Source organism: Bombina bombina, chromosome 1, assembly GCF_027579735.1.
Source record: "Bombina bombina isolate aBomBom1 chromosome 1, aBomBom1.pri, whole genome shotgun sequence".
Lineage (NCBI taxonomy): Eukaryota > Metazoa > Chordata > Amphibia > Anura > Bombinatoridae > Bombina > Bombina bombina.
The window spans coordinates 292,104,815-292,125,736 of NC_069499.1; the positions used below are offsets into that span (position 1 = coordinate 292,104,815).

Sequence of the window (20,922 nt, forward strand, 5' to 3'; positions counted from 1 at the left end):
CAAGGTTAGTTACCATGACAACCTTATACACAGAGCGCTCCGCGCCGTGACTCACTCAGAGGTGGTTGCCATAGCAACCTTATACGCCAGGCCGCCAGCAGGATAGTATCGCAATGGGCAATGGCCCGCTCTTCAATTCCATACACAGAGGCCCACTCCTCACAGTGCCCAATCCCGATAACAGCAACATTCCGCATATCATTACCACCACCGGTTGTCATAGCAACCGCAAATGTATGTCTGGTGCTGACCTGGATACCGAGAAAATACATTGTCAATTAATACTCACAGGGGACCCCTATATATACATATATATTGGCCATAACCTATTGGGGTACATCTAAACCAACCTGTCTTACATGTACCATATAGTAATCATCACTAGAATTAACCGGACTGTCTTTTCGCTCCCATTATGAAGTTTATATTGGTGATTACACCCTAGGTAATATCTCAATAACCTGTGTACCTCAAAGGGAGTAGATCCATTAGTAAACAAATATGTGACCTATAGGGACAGTGATGTAGAGGGAATATTGCCCCAACACATAACCAATAAATTGATCTACGAGACTGAAAGCAGCACACCTAAGTAACCTGATCAACAACAAAATATAAATGTAAAAGTAAAATAATTAAATAAAAAAATATAGATACATAAATAATTATGTGAATAAGGTAAATACAAGAGCTATACACAAACCATAAATCAGATAAAGTGATACGGGCAAAATAAAATAAAAGGAAGAAGAAAAAGAAGAAAATAAATATGAATAGATATAGCAGTAAAAAAAAATAAAAAAATGAAATAAATTAAATAAAATAAAGCTAAACAACAAAGGAAAATAAACAGATAAAATGGAGTGAAATGGAAAATAGAGTGCCCTCCCCAAACATAGTGGTAGCGGAAAAGACCCCAGAAATAAACACCAACACCTTGAGAGACAGGGAGAACATAAAACAAGACTCAGAACCCGAAAATGAAAATCGTAAAATGTGTAGAATAAACAAAGGAAAGAAAACCAGACGGGGACCAAAAAGAAAAACATAAAACAAGGTCACCTGAATGTGTAAGCAGGTATAGTGGATCATGGACTCCCAACTCAGATATAATGGGTCATGGACTCTCAGATACTCATAGATAATACAATGTGATGTTTACGATATCTGGTGTCCATCTAGGTTATTTATAAACACCAGCAATCACTAGACACTACACGTATCAATGCCTTTGCATATAATTCACTTCAAACTGGGTGTTAGTTGTTTAACGGATGCATACTTTCACTGTTTTGCGATGATATGTTTTTGATGTCACTATCAGTATGCACATTATGAGAACTTATGCTTCTTTCATATCTTACTGTTCACATCAATTGCTCCTTGTATAGATTTTTGTATATAGAGCTCTTCTTTTGTAATTTGCACTAGGCTTGAGCCAGCCAGTACTTGTTTATTGAGGATCACCATGACAACTGCTTTGAATTTTGGCGCAATTTTCTCACTGGGGGAGGGGCTTATTTTGTTTAAATTTTCAGTTGAATGCACTTTTTGTTTGTCTGAGGAAGGGGAGTGTCCCCCCGAAACGTCACGCTTGATTTATTAAATTTTCGCTAAAAGACCAGAGAGGTGCTTATATATATATATATATATATATATATATATATATATATATATATATATATATATATATATATATATATATATATATATATATATATATATATATATATATATATATATATATATATATATATATATATATTATCTCTCTCTCTCTCTATAGCACTCTCTCTCTCTCTCTCTCTCTATCTCTCTCTCTATAGCTCTCTCTCTCTCTCTATCTCTGTAGCTATCTCTCTCTCTCTCTCTCTCTCTCTCTCTCTCTCTCTCTCTCTCTCTCTCTCTCTCTGTAGCTATCTCTCTCTCTCTCTCTCTCTCTCTGTAGCTATCTCTCTATAGCTATCTCTCTATAGCTATCTCTCTCTCTAGCTATCTCTCTCTCTCTCTCTCTCTCTCTCTCTCTCTCTCTCTCTCTCTCTCTCTCTAGCTATCTCTCTCTCTCTCTCTTGCTAGCTATCTCTCTCTCTATCTAGCTATCTATATATATATATATATATATATATATATATATATATATATATAATGTTAGAAAAAGATTGCACTCCAAGCTAACGATTAGTCCAATACCCTGGGTGCAGCAAAACAGGCATACAAAACATAGAAAAAAAGCGCACTCCTAGGGATCCTTGCTCAAGTACTTTTAATAGTGAACGTTTTCGGACGTATAACGTCCGTCCTCAGACCAAAAAAGTGTTACACACTACTTACCCCAACATCCCTTAAATGCAACAAACACCCAAAGTGAACCGGCCGGGCCTGCACGCTCTCCCGAGTAGCTCCGCCCCCAACAGGTGACGTCCTCATCCCGGGCAACGTGAGTCCGGTCAGTGATAAACATACATATTAGACAGTATCTAAAAATTGCATACTCTATCTGTATAGTGGTGAGTAATTGAAGTGCGCTAAGTGTAGGGTATCAAACACCTTAACTAAATAACAGATCCTTCAGACTGTTATAAATAAAAATGAGGCAAATTTGGGAAAAGAAGTAAGGGCGCTAGAAAAGCTTAAGATACCCCTAAAAAAGCTTGATTAAAGACAAAAATTGACCGGGGACTTGAATAGACTATATATATATAAATTTAATAAAAATCAGATTAGACAAACATAAATTTAAAAGCAGCATACATAAAAAATATAATATATTTAAAAGGGACGTCTCCCTATAACTTCACAATTACACTTTTATCAGTGAAACAATGTGTATAAAGATACCAGAGTGCAGTGGTAGATACTGTTATATTAAAAAGGTCATTCCTTAGGACATTGCCGTTAATCGGATAGTGTCTATCTTTACAGTTTTTACAGACTTGACATTTGAAACCAAAGACTCTTGATAACCGGTCTATTAATTATATGCAGGTATAAGCCTCTGCACTTTATCTGAAATTAAGCAAGTTAAACGTCTTGTGTTTGTGATAACACTTTACCGGTAGTCGATCTCTGCTCAGTATGCTTCGTGGATGTTCCTCGAGATCTCGGCGTCTGACGTCACAGTTCCTGAATCAAGGGCCCGTCTCTCCCAACCAACCAGAGCCTCCGTGGGCTTCGGTCTATTTAACTTTTGTTGTCCGGTCCGTTTCTTAATGCTTGAATAACAGTTGGAGATTGCTCTTATTGCTCAGCATGCAACCTCTGTTGGTGCTATCCACCAGGGGATAGAAAAGGATAGAATTACAACCCGGGTTGATAACTTTTCCTCTGTCTGATAATGATTCAATATGTGGTACTAGTGTTTTCTACGCGTTTCACTCCTTTCAGAGCTTTATCAAGAATCTTGGTACTATGGTACTATGCTAAAATATATAGTCTCTATTACATGCAGCTACAATTTTTATACACTGTCATCTATTGTACCAAAATATGAACTTAAAGGGGCAGTCTAGTCAAAATTAAACTTGATTCAGATAGGGCATGCAATTTTAAACAACTTTCCAATTTACTTCTATTATCTAGTTTGCTCAATTCTTTAGATATCCTTTGTTGAACAAATAGCAATGCACATGTGTGAGCCAATCACACAAGGCCTTTATGTGCAGCAACTAATCAGCAGCTACTGAGCATATCTAGATATGCTTTTCAACAAGTGATATCAAGAGAATGAAGCAAATTAGATAATAGAAGTAAATTAGAAAGTTGTTTAAAATGACATGCTCTTTCTAAATCATGAAAGAAAAAAAAAATGTGTTTCATGTCCCTTTAATGGCCATTGATCCTATAAATAATATAATACGGATATCACAGTTTCAGTGAAATGTTACTGCAGATCCTGTTGCGCTCAAGGGAGCAGCTTGTTCCACTACACTCTTAGACCGCCCCCTTAGATGACATCTTGGCCTTTTCACCAATCATAGGTCAGAACCTTTGTGATTGTCAGCAGTCTGTAGAGAGCTCCCTCCTTGATCTGTATATAAGACAATTAAATGCTGGCGACAGATAACTCACTCCACCCAAAGTGCTGTTTATAGTACAACATACCACTGTATACAAAGGCTGCTCTTATGTTTTATACCGGTCAGGCACATCGTCATCAGTACTTGCACCTTTAATTTTCCTTCAATTGCAAGCGTAAATACACTAATATACCCAGCAGGATGGACAGGTACTTCTGACACTATTTTCTAGCAGTTTCCCTGTGTGTAGTTTCAAAAATACAAAGAACATCACATCTTCAGATCAACCTTGTAAAGAGCGCTTAGCCTCACAACAGTAAAAAGTTTTAGTTCATTGCCACCAGCTTGTCGGTGTCTATGTATGTACAGAGTCCATACAACAGTGTGGAACATAAAACAATTCTTTCATTCTATCACACTTGCCAAAGTACGTTTTACCCTAAGAAACAATCGCCTAGATTTAGAGTTTTGTCGGTAAAGACTTCTTTTTTTCCCAACGCACCCTTCCAACAACGCTGGTATTTAGAGTTGTCTGAGGGGCTGCGTTAGGCTCAAAAAAGGGTGCGTTGAGCCTAATTTAGCTCCACTTCAACCCTCAATACCAGCGTTGCTTACGGTAGCGGTAAGCAGCTAAAACGTGCTCGTGCACGATATCCCCATAGGAAACAATGGGGCAGTTTGGGCTGACGCAGCCCCATTGTTTCCTATGGGGAAACACTCTCTAAGTCTGCATCTAACACCCTAACATGAACCCAGAGTCTAAACACCCCTAACCTTACACTTATTAACCCCTAATCTGCCGCCCCGCTATCGCTGACACCTGCATTATATTATTAACCCCTAATCTGCCGATCCGGACACCGCCGACCCATAATAGTTATTAACCCCTAAACCTAACTCTAACCCTAACACCCCCCTAACGTAAATATAATTTAAATTAAACAAAATAATATTCCTAAAATTAACTAAATTAATCCTATTTAAAACTACTTACCTATAAAATAAACCCTAATATAGCTACAATATAACTAATAATTACATTGTAGCTATTTTAGGATTTATATTTATTTTACAGGCAACTTTGTATTTATTTTAACTAGGTACAATAGCTATTAAATAGTTAATAACTATTTAATAGCTACCTAGTTAAAATAAGTACAAAATTACCTGTAAAATAAATCCTAACCTAAGTTACAAATACACCTAACACTACACTATCATTAAATTAATTAAATTACCTACAATTACCTAAAATAAAATACAATAAAAAACTATTCTATAATACAAAAAAAACACTAAATTACAAAAAATAAAAAATAATTACAAGAAGGTTAAACTAATTACACCTAATCTAAGCCCCCTAATAAAATAAAAAAGCCCCCCCAAATAAAAAATTCCCTACCCTATTCTAAACTACCAAAGTAATCCGCTCTTTTACCAGCCCTTAAAAGGGCTTTTTGCTGGGCATTGCCCCAAAGTAATCAGCTCTTTTACCTGTAAAAAAAAATATAATACCCCCCCAACATTACAACCCACCACCCACATACCCCTACTCTAACCCACCCAAACCCCCCTTAAAAAAAACTTTCGCTAACCCCCTGAAGATCTCCCTACCTTGAGTCGTCTTCACCCAGCGGAGCCGAATTCTTCATCCAAGGTGCGCAGAGGTCGTCCTTGATCCGGTAGAAGTCTTCATCCAAGCGGCACAGAAGAGGTCCTCGGCGGCGTCTTCAATCGTCATCCATCCGGAGCGGAGCCATCTTCAACGGTGCCGACGCGGAGCCATCCTCATGTTCCGATCAGCCAATAGAATGCAAGTTCAATACGATTGGCTGATTGGATTTTTTTTCTACCTTAATTCCGATTGGCTGATAGAATTCTATCAGCCAATCGGAATTGAAGGGACGCCATCTTGGATGACGTCCCTTAAAGGAACCTTCATTCGTCGGGAAGTCGTCGGTTGAAGAGGATGGCTCCGTGTCGGCTACGTTGAAGATGGCTCCGCTCCGGATGGATGAAGATTAAAGACGCTGCATGGATGAGCACTTCTACCGGATGGAGGACCTCTTCTTTGCCGCTTGGATGAAGACTTCTATCGGCCAATCGGAATTAAAGGATTACTTTGTTATAATTTTTAAGCTAAACAACTAACATATTAAAGTTAATAAACATTAATTAAAACCTACTGACCTATATTTTCTCCAAAACGAAGTTTCATAACGTTCTAAAAGTTATATCTTTTATTCACCGATGATGTCATGTTATCCTGCCCACTATTTTCAGCACTGAGTGTTCAAAATACTTAAACCAATAACTTTGTGTTTAAAGCGCCATTTTGAAACCTAGGTATTGTAAACTGATTGGTACAGAGCAAAGGATACCCACAGAGTGGGTTTGGAAAACAATTACATTTGCAGACCAGATTTCTGATATACGGTAGAGATATGTTAATGAAATGCTAAAAAAATGATAAAAAGCGTATTTGAGGTAGTTAGTTAGTAACAGGCATAGAAAATATTTACTTACAGTGGCCCTTTAAGGTAGAAAAAATGATAGTGTAGTGTTAGGTTTAATTGTAACTTAGGTTAGGATTTATTTTACAGGTAAGTTTGTACTTATTTTAACTAGGTAGCTATTAAATAGTTATTAACTATTTAATAGCTATTGTACCTAGTTAAAATAAATACAAAGTTGCCTGTAAAATAAATATACATCCTAAAATAGCTACAATGTAATTATTAGTTATATTGTAGCTATATTAGGGTTTATTTTATAGGTATTTAGTTTTAAATAGGATTAATTTAGTTACTTTTAGGAATATTATTTAGTTTAATTTAAATTATATTTATGTTAGGGTGGGTGTTAGGGTTAGAGTTAGGTTTAAGGGTTAATAACTTTATTATAGTAGCGGCGACGGTGCGGGCGGGAGATTAGGGGTTAATAATTGTAGGTAGGTGGCGGCGATGTTAGGGAGGGCAGATTAGGGGTTAATACTATTTATTATATTGTTTGCGAGGCGGGAGTGCGGCGGTTTAGGGGTTAATACATTTATTATAGTGGCGGCGAGGTCCGGTCGGCAGATTAGGGGTTAATAAGTGTAGGTAAGGTAGCGGCGACGTTGGGGGCAGATTAGGGGTTAATAAATATAATATAGGGGTCGGCGATGTTAGGGGCAGCAGATTAGGGGTTTATATAATGTAGGTGGCGGCGGTGTCCGGTGAGCAGATTAGGGGTTCAAAGCTTTTATTATAGTGGCGGCGATGTGGGGGGGCCTCGGTTTAGGGGTACATAGGTAGTTTATGGGTGTTAGTGTACTTTAGAGCACAGTAGTTAAGAGCTTTATATTCACACATTAGCCCATAAAGCTCTTAACTACTGACTTTTTTTGTCGGTAGGAGTCTTGTCGGTAGAGGGTCTACCGCTCACTTCTCCCAAGACTCCAAATACCGGCGTTGGGCAGATCTCATTGAAAAGATAGGATACGCAATTGGCGTAAGGGGATCTGCAGTAGCCTGGAATCTCGGTAGGGAAATGAGCGTTAAACCCTTTCCTGCCTGACTCTAAATACCAGCGGGCAGTAAAAAGCAGCGTTAGGACCCCTTAACACTGCTTTTGACGGCTAACGCAGAACTCTAAATCTAGCCGAATGTGTGTACAAGGACTTCATCAGTGCTCCATAATCTTACATGAAGTTTCTATTTACAGTACCTGGACCATCCTCTCAGGTAATTACTGAAATTTTAAGGTGGAGTCTACTAGCTTCATCTGTTGTGATACAAGAACCTTATTCAGTGGCAAGATCTTAACCATATTTATATGGGCGTTTACTATATCAATAGTTTATCCTAAAGGAAACATGCAAACTCTAGTTTATCATTCAGCTCATTGGGAATTCTAGTCTTTAATCTATAAATCCACCTCATCTCCTCCCTTCCCTGTGTAATTCTCTTATCAATAGCAATAAACTTAAGTAAAGTAGTGTCACTATCATGATGTAAATTAAAGTGTCTGGTCACATTTTTATGTTCCTCAACTTCACAATATCGTCCATTTGTTCTTGGATCCTGCCTTTTAGGACCCTTTTACCAACATATTAGACAGGGCAGGAGCATCTCTAAATGTAAATCACTCCTATGGAGTTACAATTAAAAACAAAAACAAAAAAAACATGTCATTTCCATGAAAAGACAAAATACACAGTGACCGCAGGGAAAGCTTCCCTTGATCCCCTTATTTTTGCAAAGCCAGTCTGAATAATATAGTCTTCTGGTAAATTGGCTCCTAACCAACTTATCTCCTAGGTTTGGAGCTACTAGTTGTGGCATCTTTCAACTATTTCTTTTGTCCTTTCCTCAATAGTTTAAAAAGTAAAAAATTTATTTTTAAGATCCCACACAAATTCTTCCATTGGTTATTAAAAAGGACTGCATCCAAAAATAGGTGTACAGCACCCAGGTAGACTTTCAGGTGCATGTGGAAAAACGGGGGATTGTTAACCCTTTGAAACTCCAACAAACAAGAACTCCACAGCACCTTATATTTAACAAAATTTATTATGCTTCTTCTCACATGGAGGTAGAAAAGTGTTTTGGGAGGTGATCCCTTAATCATGCTAATGGGCCTCATCTGTTAGATGCATTTTATAGGCCTTCGCATTAATCCATTCAATGCTCATACAAAATGTCTTACACAATTACATAATAATATCAACATGCTCTTTGTTTCATGTTAATACTGCCATCTTTACAGTTGACTACTAACTGTACTGTAGACTGTGCTTTCATATACTGACAATTATACGTAGGCAAAAAAGGCAAAGACTAATCTGTAACATTGAACCAGTTAGGTAATGCATATTGTGTTTTTACGCAGTTTCAAAATAATACAGGTAGAAAACCCTTTATCCAAGCTGCTTTGGAACGGAAAAGGTTTGGATTTTGGAATATGTGCATCAGTTTGGAGTTGGGATGAAACCAAGTGTAAACAACTATATCTTATGTCCTTTAGAGTTTAGACAATATTTACTTGTCATAATACAGCTTATGCATGTAAGATAAAGGTAGTTTTATATAATTTTCATTACTTTTGTATACATAGTACCCTCACAAAGATAGTACAGTACTTTAATCAGAAATGTAATATTTGTTGTTTTAAATAAATATAGACTATTTGCATGTTAGAGCACAAAAACCAAACCAAAGACACAGGTAGAAAGGATTGTGACTTGCAGGCGGGGAAAATAGTATTTTTTTTTTTTTTTAAAGTTTTGGATTTGTACCTGTACTAAAGACACCACCAAGTGATTCTGTTTTAACTTTTCATTGATAGGTCATAGCATACTTGTATTGGAATGTGCTGGTTATTTATAAGAATTAGGTCAGGTGCTTGATAATGTATCTATTGCTTTTAACAGATGATGTCTAAGGCTGAAGGTCAGCAAAGGGATCTGATGCGCAGCATTGAAGGTCTGCCCTCAACCGAACACCTTAACTCCCTGGATCAGGATCTGCTGATGCTGAAAGCAACATCTATGGCAACACTGAATTGTCTGAACGATTGCTTCTATATGCTAAACCAGCAGCATGCAGCTCTGCAGAAGCACCTCCTGCCCTCGGGTATGTCTTTCACCTTAAATTTAAGGGTGTAACTGCAAGTAAAACAAGCATTTACCAGACTAGGCTACATGTATTATCGGTATTTTGGGATATAAAGTTTGTGACTTTGTACAAATTATGCACAAAAAGTTTTTACTTTTTTTATTTTATTTAAAAAAAAAAAATTCTCTTGTAAGGTGTATCCAGTCCACGGATCATCCATTACTTGTGGGATATTCTCATTCCCAACAGGAAGTTGCAAGAGGACACACACAGCAGAGCTGTTATATAGCTCCTCCCCTAACTGCCATATCCAGTCATTCTCTTGCAACTCTCAACACGCATGGAGGTGGTAGGAGAGAGTGGTGAAAAATAGTTAGTTTATTTTCTTCAATCAAAAGTTTGTTATTTTTAAATGGTACCGGAGTTGTACTTTTTTTATCTCAGGCAGAAATAGAAGAAGAATCTGCCTGAGTTTTCTATGATCTTAGCAGGTTGTAACTAAGATCCATTGCTGTTCTCACATATGTCTGAGGAGAGAGGTAACTTCAGCGGGAGAATGGCGTGCAGTTTACTCTGCTATGAGGTATGTGCAGTTACAATTTTTTCTAGAATTGGAAATGCTAGAAAATGCTGCTGATACCGGATTAATGTAAGTTAAGCCTGAATACAGTGATTTAATAACGACTGGTATCATGCTTACTCTCAGGGGTAATACCCTTATAAAAATGCAATATAAAACGTTTGCTGGCATGTATAATCGTTTTTATATATGCTTTGGTGATAAAACTTTATTTCCACATGGCTGGCTTTATTTTTGCCTAGAAACAGTTTCCTGAGGCTTTCCACTGTTGTAGTATAAAAGTTACAGTTGGTGCAGTTAAAATTACAAACTGTGACATCCAGCTTCCCTCAGGAGTCCCATGTATGCTATAGGACATCTCTAAAGGGCTCAAAGGCTTTCTAAAGTCGTTTATTGGTGAAGGTAGGACCACAGCAGGCTGTGGCAGTTTGTTGTGTCTGTTAAAAAAACGTTTTTTTTATCCGTTTTTGAATTAAGGGGTTAATCATCCATTTGCAAGTGGGTGCAATGCTCTGTTAACTTATTACATACACTGTAAAAATTTCGTTTGATTTACTGCCTTTTTTCACTGTTTTTCAAAATTTGTTTCTCTTAAAGGCACAGTACCGGTTTTTATATTTGCTTGTTAACTTGATTTAAACTGTTTTCCAAGCTTGCTAGTCTCATTGTTAGTCTGTACAAACATGTCTGACTTAGAGGAAACTTCTTGTTCATTATGTTTAAAAGCCATGGTGGAACCCCCTCTTAGAATGTGTACCAAATGTACTGATTTCACTTTAAGCAATAAAGATCATATTCTGTCTTTAAAATTTTTTATCACCAGAGGAATCTGACGAGGGGGAAGTTATGCCGACTAACTCTCCCCACGTGTCAGATCCTTTGACTCCCGCTCAAGGGACTCACGCTCAAATGGCGCCAAGTACATCTAGGGCGCCCATAGCGATTACTTTACAAGACATGGCGGCAGTCATGGATAATACACTGTCAGCGGTATTAGCCAGACTACCTTAATTTAGAGGTAAGCGAGATAGCTCTGGGGTTAGACGAAATGCAGAGCATACTGACGCTTTAAGGACCATGTCTGATACTGCCTCACAATATGCAGAAGCTAAGGAAGGAGAGCTTCAGTCTGTGGGTGATGTTTCTGACTCAGGAAAGATGATGCAACCTGATTCTGATATTTCTACATTTAAATTTAATCTTGAACACCTCCGCGTGTTTCTCAGGGAGGTTTTAGCTGCTCTGAATGACTGTGATACAATTGCAGTGCCAGAGAAATTGTGTAGACTGGATAAATACTATGCAGTGCCGGTGTGTACTGATGTTTTTCCAATACCTAAAAGGTTTACAGAAATTATTATTAAGGAATGGGATTGGCCAGGTGTGACGTTCTCTTCCCCTCCTATTTTTAGAAAAATGTTTCCAATAGACGCCACCACACGGGACTTATGACAGACAGTTCCTAAGGTGGAGGGAGCAGTTTCTACTTTAGCAAAGCGTACTACTATCCCTGTCGAGGACAGTTGTGCTTTTTTAGATCCAATGGATAAAAAATTAGAAGGTTACCTTTAAGAAAATGTTTATTCAATAAGGTTTTATCCTACAGCCCCTTGCATGCATTGTTCCTGTTACTGCTGCTGCGGCGTTCTGGTTTGAGTCTCTGGAAGAGGCTTTATAGGTAGCGACTCCATTGGATGACATACTTGACAAGCTTAGAGCACTTAAGCTAGCCAATTCCTTTGTTTCTGATGCCATTGTTCATTTGACTAAACTAACGGCTAAGAATTCTGGTTTTGCTATACAGGCGCGCAGGGCGCTATGGCTTAAATCATGGTCAGCTGACGTGACTTCAAAATCTAAGCTGCTTAACATTCCCTTCAAGGGGCAGACCCAATTCGGGCCTGGTTAGAAGGAGATTATTGCTGATATCACTGGAGGAAAAGGCCATGCCCTTCCTCAGGACAGGTCCAAATCAAGGGCCAAACAGTCTAATTTTCGTGCCTTTCGAAACTTCAAGGCAAGTGCGGCATCAACTTCCTCTAATGCCAACAAGAGGGAACTTTTGCTCAGCCCAAGACGGTCTGGAGACCAAACCAGACCTGGGACAAAGGTAAGCAGGCCAAAAAGCCTGCTGCTGCCTCTAAGGCAGCATGAAGGAACGGCCCCCTATCCGGTAACGGATCTAGTAGAGGGCAGACTTTCGCTTTTCGCCCAGGCGTGGGCAAGAGATGTCCAGGATCCCTCGGCGCTGGAAATTATATCCCAGGGATATCTTCTGGACTTCAAAGCTTCCCCCCCCCCCAAAAGGGAGATTTAACCTTTCACAATTATCTGCAAACCAGATAAAGAGAGAGGCATTCTTACACTGTGTACGAGACCTCCTAGTTATGGGAGTGATCCATCCAGTTCCAAAGGAGGAACAGGGACAGGGTTTTTACTCAAATCTGTTTGTGGTTCCCAAAAAAGAGGGAACCTTCAGACCAATTATGGATCTAAAGATCTTAAACAAATTCCTCAGAGTTCCATCATTCAAGATGGAAACTATTCGTACCATCCTACCTATGATCCAGGAGGGTCAATATATGACTACAGTGGATTTAAAGGATGCTTATCTTCACATTCCGATAACAAAGATCATCATCGGTTTCTCAGGTTTGCCTTTCTAGACAGGCATTACCAGTTTGTAGCTCTTCCCTTTGGATTCGCTACAGCCCCAAGAATCTTTACGAAGGTTCTAGGGTCGCTTCTAGCGGTCCCTAGGCCGCGGGGCATAGCAGTGGCCCCTTATTTAGACGACATCCTGATACAGGCGTCAAACTTCCAAATTGCCAAGTCTCATACGGACGTAGTACTGGCATTTCTGAGATCGCATGGGTGGAAAGTGAACTATCCCCACTCAAAAGAGTTTCCTTCCTAGGGACTCTGATAGATTCTGTAGAAATGAAAATTTACCTGACGGAGTCCAGGTTATCAAAGCTTCTAAATTCCTGCCGTGTTCTTCATTCCATTCCGCGCCCTTCGGTGGCTCAGTGCATGGAAGTAATCGGCTTAATGGTAGCGGCAATGGACATAGTGCCGTTTGCACGCCTACATCTCTGACCGCTGCAACTATGCATGCTCAGTCAGTGGAACGGGGATTACACAGATTTGTCCCCTCTACTAAATCTGGATCAAGAGACCAGGGATTCTCTTCTCTGGTGGCTATCTCGGGTCCATCTGTCCAAAGGTGTGACCTTTCGCAGGCCAGATTGGACAATTGTAAAAACAAGCCTTCTAGGTTGGGGTGCAGTCTGGAACTCCCTGAAGGCTCAGGGATCGTGGACTCAGGAGGAGACACTCCTTCCAATAAATATTCTGGAAGAGCGATATTCAATGCTCTTCAGGCTTGGCCTCAGTTAGCAACTCTGAGGTACATCAGATTTCAGTCGGACAACATCACGACTATGGCTTACTTCAACCATCAAGGGGGAACAAGAAGTTCCCTAGCGATGTTAGAAGTCTCAAAGATAATTAGCTGGGCAGAGACTCACTCTTGCCACCTATCAGCTATCCATATCCCAGGTGTAGAGAACTGGGAGGCGGATTTTTTAAGTCGTCAGACTTTTCATCCGGGAGAGTGGGAACTCCATCCGGAGGTGTTTGCACAATTGATTCATCGTTGGGGCAAACCTGAACTGGATCTCATGGCATCTCGCCAGAACGCCAAGCTTCCTTGTTACGGATCCAGGTCCAGGGATCCCAAGGCGACGCTAATAGATGCTCTAGCAGCGCCCTGGTCCTTCAACCTGGCTTATGTGTTTCCACCGTTTCCTCTACTCCCTCGACTGATTGCCAAGGTCAAGCAGGAGAGAGCATCGGTGACTTTGATAGCGCCTGCGTGGCCACGCAGAACCTGGTATGCAGATCTGGTGGACATATCATCCTTTCCACCATGGACTCTGCCTCTGAGACAGGACCTTCTATTTTAGGGTCCTTTCAACCATCCAAATCTAATTTCTCTGAGACTGACTGCCTGGAGATTGAACGCTTGATTTTAACAAAGCGTGGCTTCTCCGAGTCACTCATTGATACCTTAATACAGGCATGAAAGCCTGTTACCAGGAAAATTTACCATAAAATATGGCGTAAATATCTTTATTGGTGTGAATCCAAGGGTTACTCATGGAGTAAAGTCAGGATTCCCAGGATATTATCCTTTCTCCAAGTTTTGGAAAAAGGATTGTCAGCTAGTTCCTTAAAGGGACAGATTTCTGCTCTGTCTATTCTTTGCACAAGCGTCTGGTAGATGTTGCAGACGTTCAGGCATTTTGTCAGGCTTTATTTAGAATCAAGCCTGTGTTTAAACCTGTTGCTCCACCATGGAGCTTAAATTTGGTTCTTAAAGTTCTTCAAGGAATTCCGTTTGAACCTCTTCATTCCATAGATATCAAACTTTTATCTTGGAAACTTCTTTTTTTGGTAGCTATTTCCTCGGCTCACAGAGTCTCCGAGTTATCTGCCATACAATGTGATTCTCCTTATCTGATTTTCCATACGGATAAGGTAGTCCTACGTACCAAACCTGGGTTTTTACCTAAGGTGGTATCTAACAAGAATATCAATCAAGAGATTGTTGTTCCATCCTTGTGTCCTAATCCTTCTTCAAAGAAGGAACGTCTATTACACAATCTGGACGTGGTTCGTGCTTTAAAGTTTTACTTACAAGCTACTAAAGATTTTCGACAAACATCTGGTTTGTTTGTTGTCTAGTCTGGACAGAGGAGAGGTCAAAAGGCTTCGGCAACCTCTCTTTCTTTTTGGCTAAGAAGCATAATCTGCTTAGCCTATGAGACTGCTGGCCAACAGCCTCCTAAAAGGATTACAGCTCATTCTACTAGAGCTGTGGCTTCCACATGGTCCTTTAAAAATGAGGCTTCTGTTGAACAGATTTGCAAGGCGGCGACTTGGTCTTCGCTTCATACTTTTTCAAAATTCTACAAATTTGATACTTTTGCTTCTTTGGAAGCTATTTTTGGGAGAAAGGTTCTACAGGCATTTTTGTAAATATTTTATTATATCTTTTCATGTGACAACACTGAAGAAATTACACTTTGCTACAATGTAAAGTAGTGAGTGTATACAGCCTGTATAACAGTGTAAATTTGCTGTCCCCTCAAAATAGCTCAACACACAGCCATTAATGTCTAAACCCTTGGCAACAAAAGTGAGTACACCCCTAAGTTGAAATATCTAAATTGGGCCCAATTTGCCTTTTCCCCTCCCATTTTTACAAGGTCTCAGGTGTGAATGGGGAGCATGTGTGTTAAATTTGGTGTTATCTCATGGCAAAGAACTCTCTGAGGATCTGAAAAAAAGAATTGTTGCTCTACATAAAGATGGCCTGGGCTATAAGAAGATTGCCAAGACCCTAAAACTGAGCTGCAGCACAGTGGGCAAGACCATGCAGTGGTTTCACAGGACAGGTTCCACTCAGAACAAGCCTCGCCATGGTTGAGTGCACCTGCTCAGCGTCATATAAAGTGGTTGTCTTTGGGAATTAGATGTATGAGTGCTGCCAGCATTGCTGCAGAGGTTTAAGGGGTGGGGTGTCAGCCTGTCAGTGCTCAGACCATACGCCGCACACTGCATCAAATTGGTCTGCATGGCTGTTGTCCCAGAAGGAAGCCTCTTCTAAAGATGATGCACAACAAAGCCCGCAAACAGTTTGCTGAAGACAAGCAGACTAAGGACATGGATTACTGTAACCATGTCCTGTGGTCCGATGAGACCAAGATAAACTTATTTGGTTCAGAAGGTGTCAAGCGTGTGTGGCGGCAACCAGGTGAGAAGTGCAAAGACAAGTGTGTCTTGCCTACAGTCAAGCATGGTGGTGGGAGTGTCATGGTCTGGGCCTGTATGAGTGCTGCCGGCACTGGGGAGCTACAGTTTATTGAGGGAACCATGAATGCCAATATGTACTGTGACATACTGAAGCAGAGCATGATCCCCTCCCTTCGGAGACTGGGTCGCAGGGCAGTATTTCAACATAACGACCCCAAACACACCTCCAAGATAACCACTGCCTTGCTAAAGAAGCTGAGGGCAAAGGTGATAGACTAGCCAAGCATGTCTCCAGACCTAAACCCTATTGAGCATCTGTGGGGCATCCTCAAACTGAAGATGGGGGAGTGCAAGGTTTCTAACATCCACCAGCTCCGTGATGTCAACATGGAGGAGTGGAAGACGACTCCAGTGGCAACCTGTGAAGCTCCAGTTAACTCCATGCCCATGAGGGTTAAGGCAGTGCTGGAAAATAATGGTGGCCACACAAAATATTGACACTTTTGGCCCAATTTGGACATTTCCACTTAGGGGTGTACTCAATTGTGTTGCCAACGGTTTAGCCATTAATGGCTGTGTGTTGTTATTTTGAGGGGACAGCAAATTGACACTGTTATACAGACTGTACACTCACTACTTTACATTGTAGCAAAGTGTCATTTCTTCAGTGTTGTCACATGAAAAGATATAATAAAATATTTACAAAAATGTGAGGTGTGTACTCACTTTTGTGAGATACTGTATATCCCTCCTCGTTCAAACCTAGAAAATAAGAGGAAATATAACCCTATTACTCTTGTTAAGTGTATCCAGTCCACGGATCATCCATTACTTATGGGATATTCTCCTTCCCAACAGGAAGTTGCAAGAGGATCACCCACAGCAGAGCTGCTATATAGCTCCTCCCCTAACTGTCATACCCAGTCATTCTCTTGCAAGCCTCAACCAAGATGGAGGTCGTAAGAGGAGTGTGGTGTTTTATACTTAGTTTATTCTTCAATCAAAAGTTTGTTATTTTTAAATGGTGCCGGAGTGTACTGTTTATCTCAGGCAGTATTTAGAAGAAGAATCTGCCTGCGTTTTCTATGATCTTAGCAGAAGTAACTAAAATCCATGGCTGTTCTCACATAGTGAGGTAACTTCAGAGAGGGAATGGCGTGCAGGTTTTCCTGCAATAAGGTATGTGCAGTTAATATTTTTCTAGGGATGGAATTTGCTAGAAAATGCTGCTGATACCGAACTAATGTAAGTAAAGCCTTAAATGCAGTGATAGCTACTGGTATCAGGCTTATTAATAGAGATGCATACTCTTATAAAAATGTAATATAAAACGTTTGCTGGCATGTTTAATCGTTTTTATATGTATTTGGTGATAAAACTTATTGGGGCCTAGTTTTTTTCCACATGGCTGGCTTGAATTTGGCCTAGAAACAGTTTCCTTAGGCTTCCCACTGTTGTAATATGAGTGGGAGGGGCCTATTTTGCCGGTTTTTGGCACAAAAATTACAGACATCCAGCTTCTTCCTGCATGATCCAGGACATCTCTGGAGGGCTCAAAAGGCTTCAAAGTCGTTTTTGAGGGAGGTAAAAAGCCACAGTAGAGCTGTGGCAGTTGTGACTGTGAAAAACAAAAACAAAAAAAAAAAAAAAACGTTTTTGTCTTTTATTATTTTTTGGGTATTAAGGGGTTAATCATCCATTTGCAAGTGGGTGCAATGCTCTGCTAACTTGTTACATACACTGTAAAAATGTTGTTAGTGTAACTGCCTTTTTTCACTGTTATTTCAAATTTTGACAAAATTTGTGTTTCTTAAAGGTGCAGTAACGTTTTTTATATTGCTTGTAAACTTGTTTAAAGTGTTTTCCAAGCTTGCTAGTCTCATTGCTAGTCTGTTTAAACATGTCTGACACAGAGGAAACTACTTGTTCATTATGTTTGAAAGCCATGGTGGAGCCCCATAGGAGAATGTGTACTAAATGTATTGATTTCACCCTAAACAGTAAAGATCAGTCTTTAACTATAAAAGAAATATTACCAGAAGATTCTGACGAGGGGGAAGTTATGCCGACTAACTCTCCCCACGTGTCAGACCCTTCGCCTCCCGCTCGGGATGCACGCTAATATGGCTCCAATTACATCAGGGACGCCCATAGCGATTACCTTGCAGGACATGGCTGCAATCATGAATAATAAATACCCTGTCAGAGGTATTATCCAGGTTGCCTGAATTAAGAGGCAAGCGCGATGCTCTGGGGTTAGGAGAAATACAGAGCGCGCAGATGCTGTAAGGGCCATGTCTGATACTGCGTCACAATATGCAGATCATGAGGACGGAGAGCTTCAGTCTGTGGGTGACATCTCTGATTCGGGGAATCCTGATTCAGAGATTTCTAATTTTAAATTTAAGCTTGAGAACCTCCGTGTGTTGCTTGGGGAGGTATTAGCTGCTCTGAATGACTGTAACACAGTTGCAGTACCAGAGAAATTGTGTAGGCTGGATAAATACTATGCGGTACCGGTGTGTACTGATGTTTTTCCTATACCTAAAAGGCTTACAGAAATTATTAGCAAGGAGTGGGATAGACCGGGTGTGCCTTTTTCCCCCACCTCCTATATTTAGAAAAATGTTTCCAATAAACGCCACTACACGGGACTTATGGCAGACGGTCCCTAAGGTGGAGGGAGCAGTTTCTACTTTAGCAAAGCGTACTACTATCCCGGTTGAGGACAGTTGTGCTTTTTCAGATCCAATGGATAAAAAATTGTAGGGTTACCTTAAGAAAATGTTTATTCAACAAGGTTTTATTTTACAGCCCCTTGCATGCATTGCGCCTGTCAAGGCCGCGGCGGCATTCTGGTTTGAGGCCCTGGAAGAGGCCATCCATACAGCTCCTTTGACTGAAATTATTGACAAGCTTAGAACACTTAAGCTAGCTAACTCATTTGTTTCTGATGCCATTGTTCATTTGACTAAACTAACGTCTAAGAATTCCGGATTCGCCATCCAAGCGCGTAGGGCGCTATGGCTTAAATCCTGGTCAGCTGACGTGACTTCGAAGTCTAAATTACTCAACATTCCTTTCAAGGGGCAGACCTTATTCGGGCCTGGTTTGAAGGAAATTATTGCTGACATTACTGGAGGTAAGGGTCACACCCTTCCTCAGGACAGGGCCAAAGCAAAGGCCAAACAGTCTAATTTTCGTGCCTTTCGAAATTTCAAGGCAGGTGCAGCATCAACTTCCTCCGCTTTAAAGCAAGAGGGAACTTTTGCTCAATCTAAGCAGGCCTGGAAACCTAACCAGTCCTGGAACAAAGGCCTCTAAGACAGCATGAAGGAACGGCCCCCTATCCGGCGACGAATCTAGTAGGGGGCAGACTTTCTCTCTTCGCCCAGGTGTGGGCAAGAGATGTTCAGGATCCCTGGGCGTTGGAGATCATATCTCAGGGATATCTTCTGGACTTCAAAGCTTCCCCTCCACAAGGGAGATTTCATTTTTCAAGGCTATCTGCAAATCAGATAAAGAAAGAGGCATTCCTACGCTGTGTGCAAGACCTCCTAGTTATGGGAGTGATCCATCCAGTTCCGCGGACGGAACAAGGACAGGGTTTTTATTCGAATCTGTTTGTGGTTCCCAAAAAAGAGGGAACCTTCAGACCAATTTTGGATCTAAAGATCTTAAACAAATTCCTCAGAGTTCCATCTTTCAAAATGGAAACTATTCGGACCATCCTACCCATGATCCAAGAAGGTCAGTACATGACCACAGTGGACTTAAAGGATGCCTACCTTCACATACCGATTCACAAAGATCATCATCGGTTTCTAAGGTTTGCCTTTCTAGACAGGCATTACCAATTTGTAGCTCTTCCCTTCAGGTTGGCTACAGCCCCTAGAATCTTTACAAAGGTTCTGGGCTCACTTCTGGCGGTTCTAAGACCGCGAGGCATAGCGGTGGCTCAGTGTCTAGACGACATCCTGATACAGGCGTCAAGCTTTCAAGTTGCCAAGTCTCATACAGAGATAGTTCTGGCATTTCTGAGGTCGCACGGGTGGAAAGTGAACGAGGAAAAGAGTTCTCTATCCCCACTCACAAGAGTCTCCTTCTTAGGGACTCTTATAGATTCTGTAGAAATGAAAATTTACCTGACTGAGTCCAGGTTATCAAAACTTCTAAATGCTTGCCGTGTTCTTCACTCCATTCCGCGCCCTTCGGTAGCTCAGTGTATGGAGGTAATCGGCTTAATGGTAGCGGCAATGGACATAGTGCCATTTGCGCGCCTTCATCTCAGACCGCTGCAATTATGCATGCTGAGTCAGTGGAATGGGGATTACACAGATTTGTCCCCTCTGCTAAATCTGGATCAAGAGACCAGAGATTCTCTTCTCTGGTGGTTGTCTCGGGTACACCTGTCCAAGGGTATGACCTTTCGCAGGCCAGATTGGACAATTGTAACAACAGATGCCCGCCTTCTAGGTTGGGGTGCAGTCTGGAATTCCCTGAAGGCACAGGGATCGTGGACTCAGGAGGAGAAACTCCTTCCAATAAATATTCTGGAGTTAAGAGCGATATTCAATGCTCTTCTGGCTTGGCCTCAGTTAGCAACACTGAGGTTCATCAGATTTCAGTCGGACAACATCACGACTGTGGCTTACATCAACCATCAAGGGGGAACCAGGAGTTCCCTAGCGATGTTAGAAGTCTCAAATATAATTCGCTGGGCAGAGTACCACTCTTGCCACCTGTCAGCAATCCATATCCCAGGCGTGGAGAACTGGGAGGCGGATTTTCTAAGTCGTCAGACTTTCCATCCGGGGGAGTGGGAACTCCATCCGGAGGTGTTTGCCCAGTTGATTCATTGTTGGGGCAAACCAGAGTTGGATCTCATGGCGTCTCGCCAGAACGCCAA

At 40.8% G+C, this 20,922-nt stretch overlaps 1 protein-coding gene across 2 annotated transcripts in view; it reads left to right on the forward strand.

Moving 5' to 3' along the window:
- Positions 1 to 20,922, forward strand: part of OSBPL11 (oxysterol binding protein like 11) — a 223,330-nt gene that overhangs the window by 48,658 nt on the left and 153,750 nt on the right. For both annotated transcript variants that reach the window (XM_053698047.1, XM_053698048.1), the window contains one exon: positions 9,430 to 9,631. In XM_053698047.1, the coding sequence (XP_053554022.1) occupies positions 9,430 to 9,631 (202 nt within the window). The remainder of the gene's footprint in view (positions 1 to 9,429; positions 9,632 to 20,922) is intronic.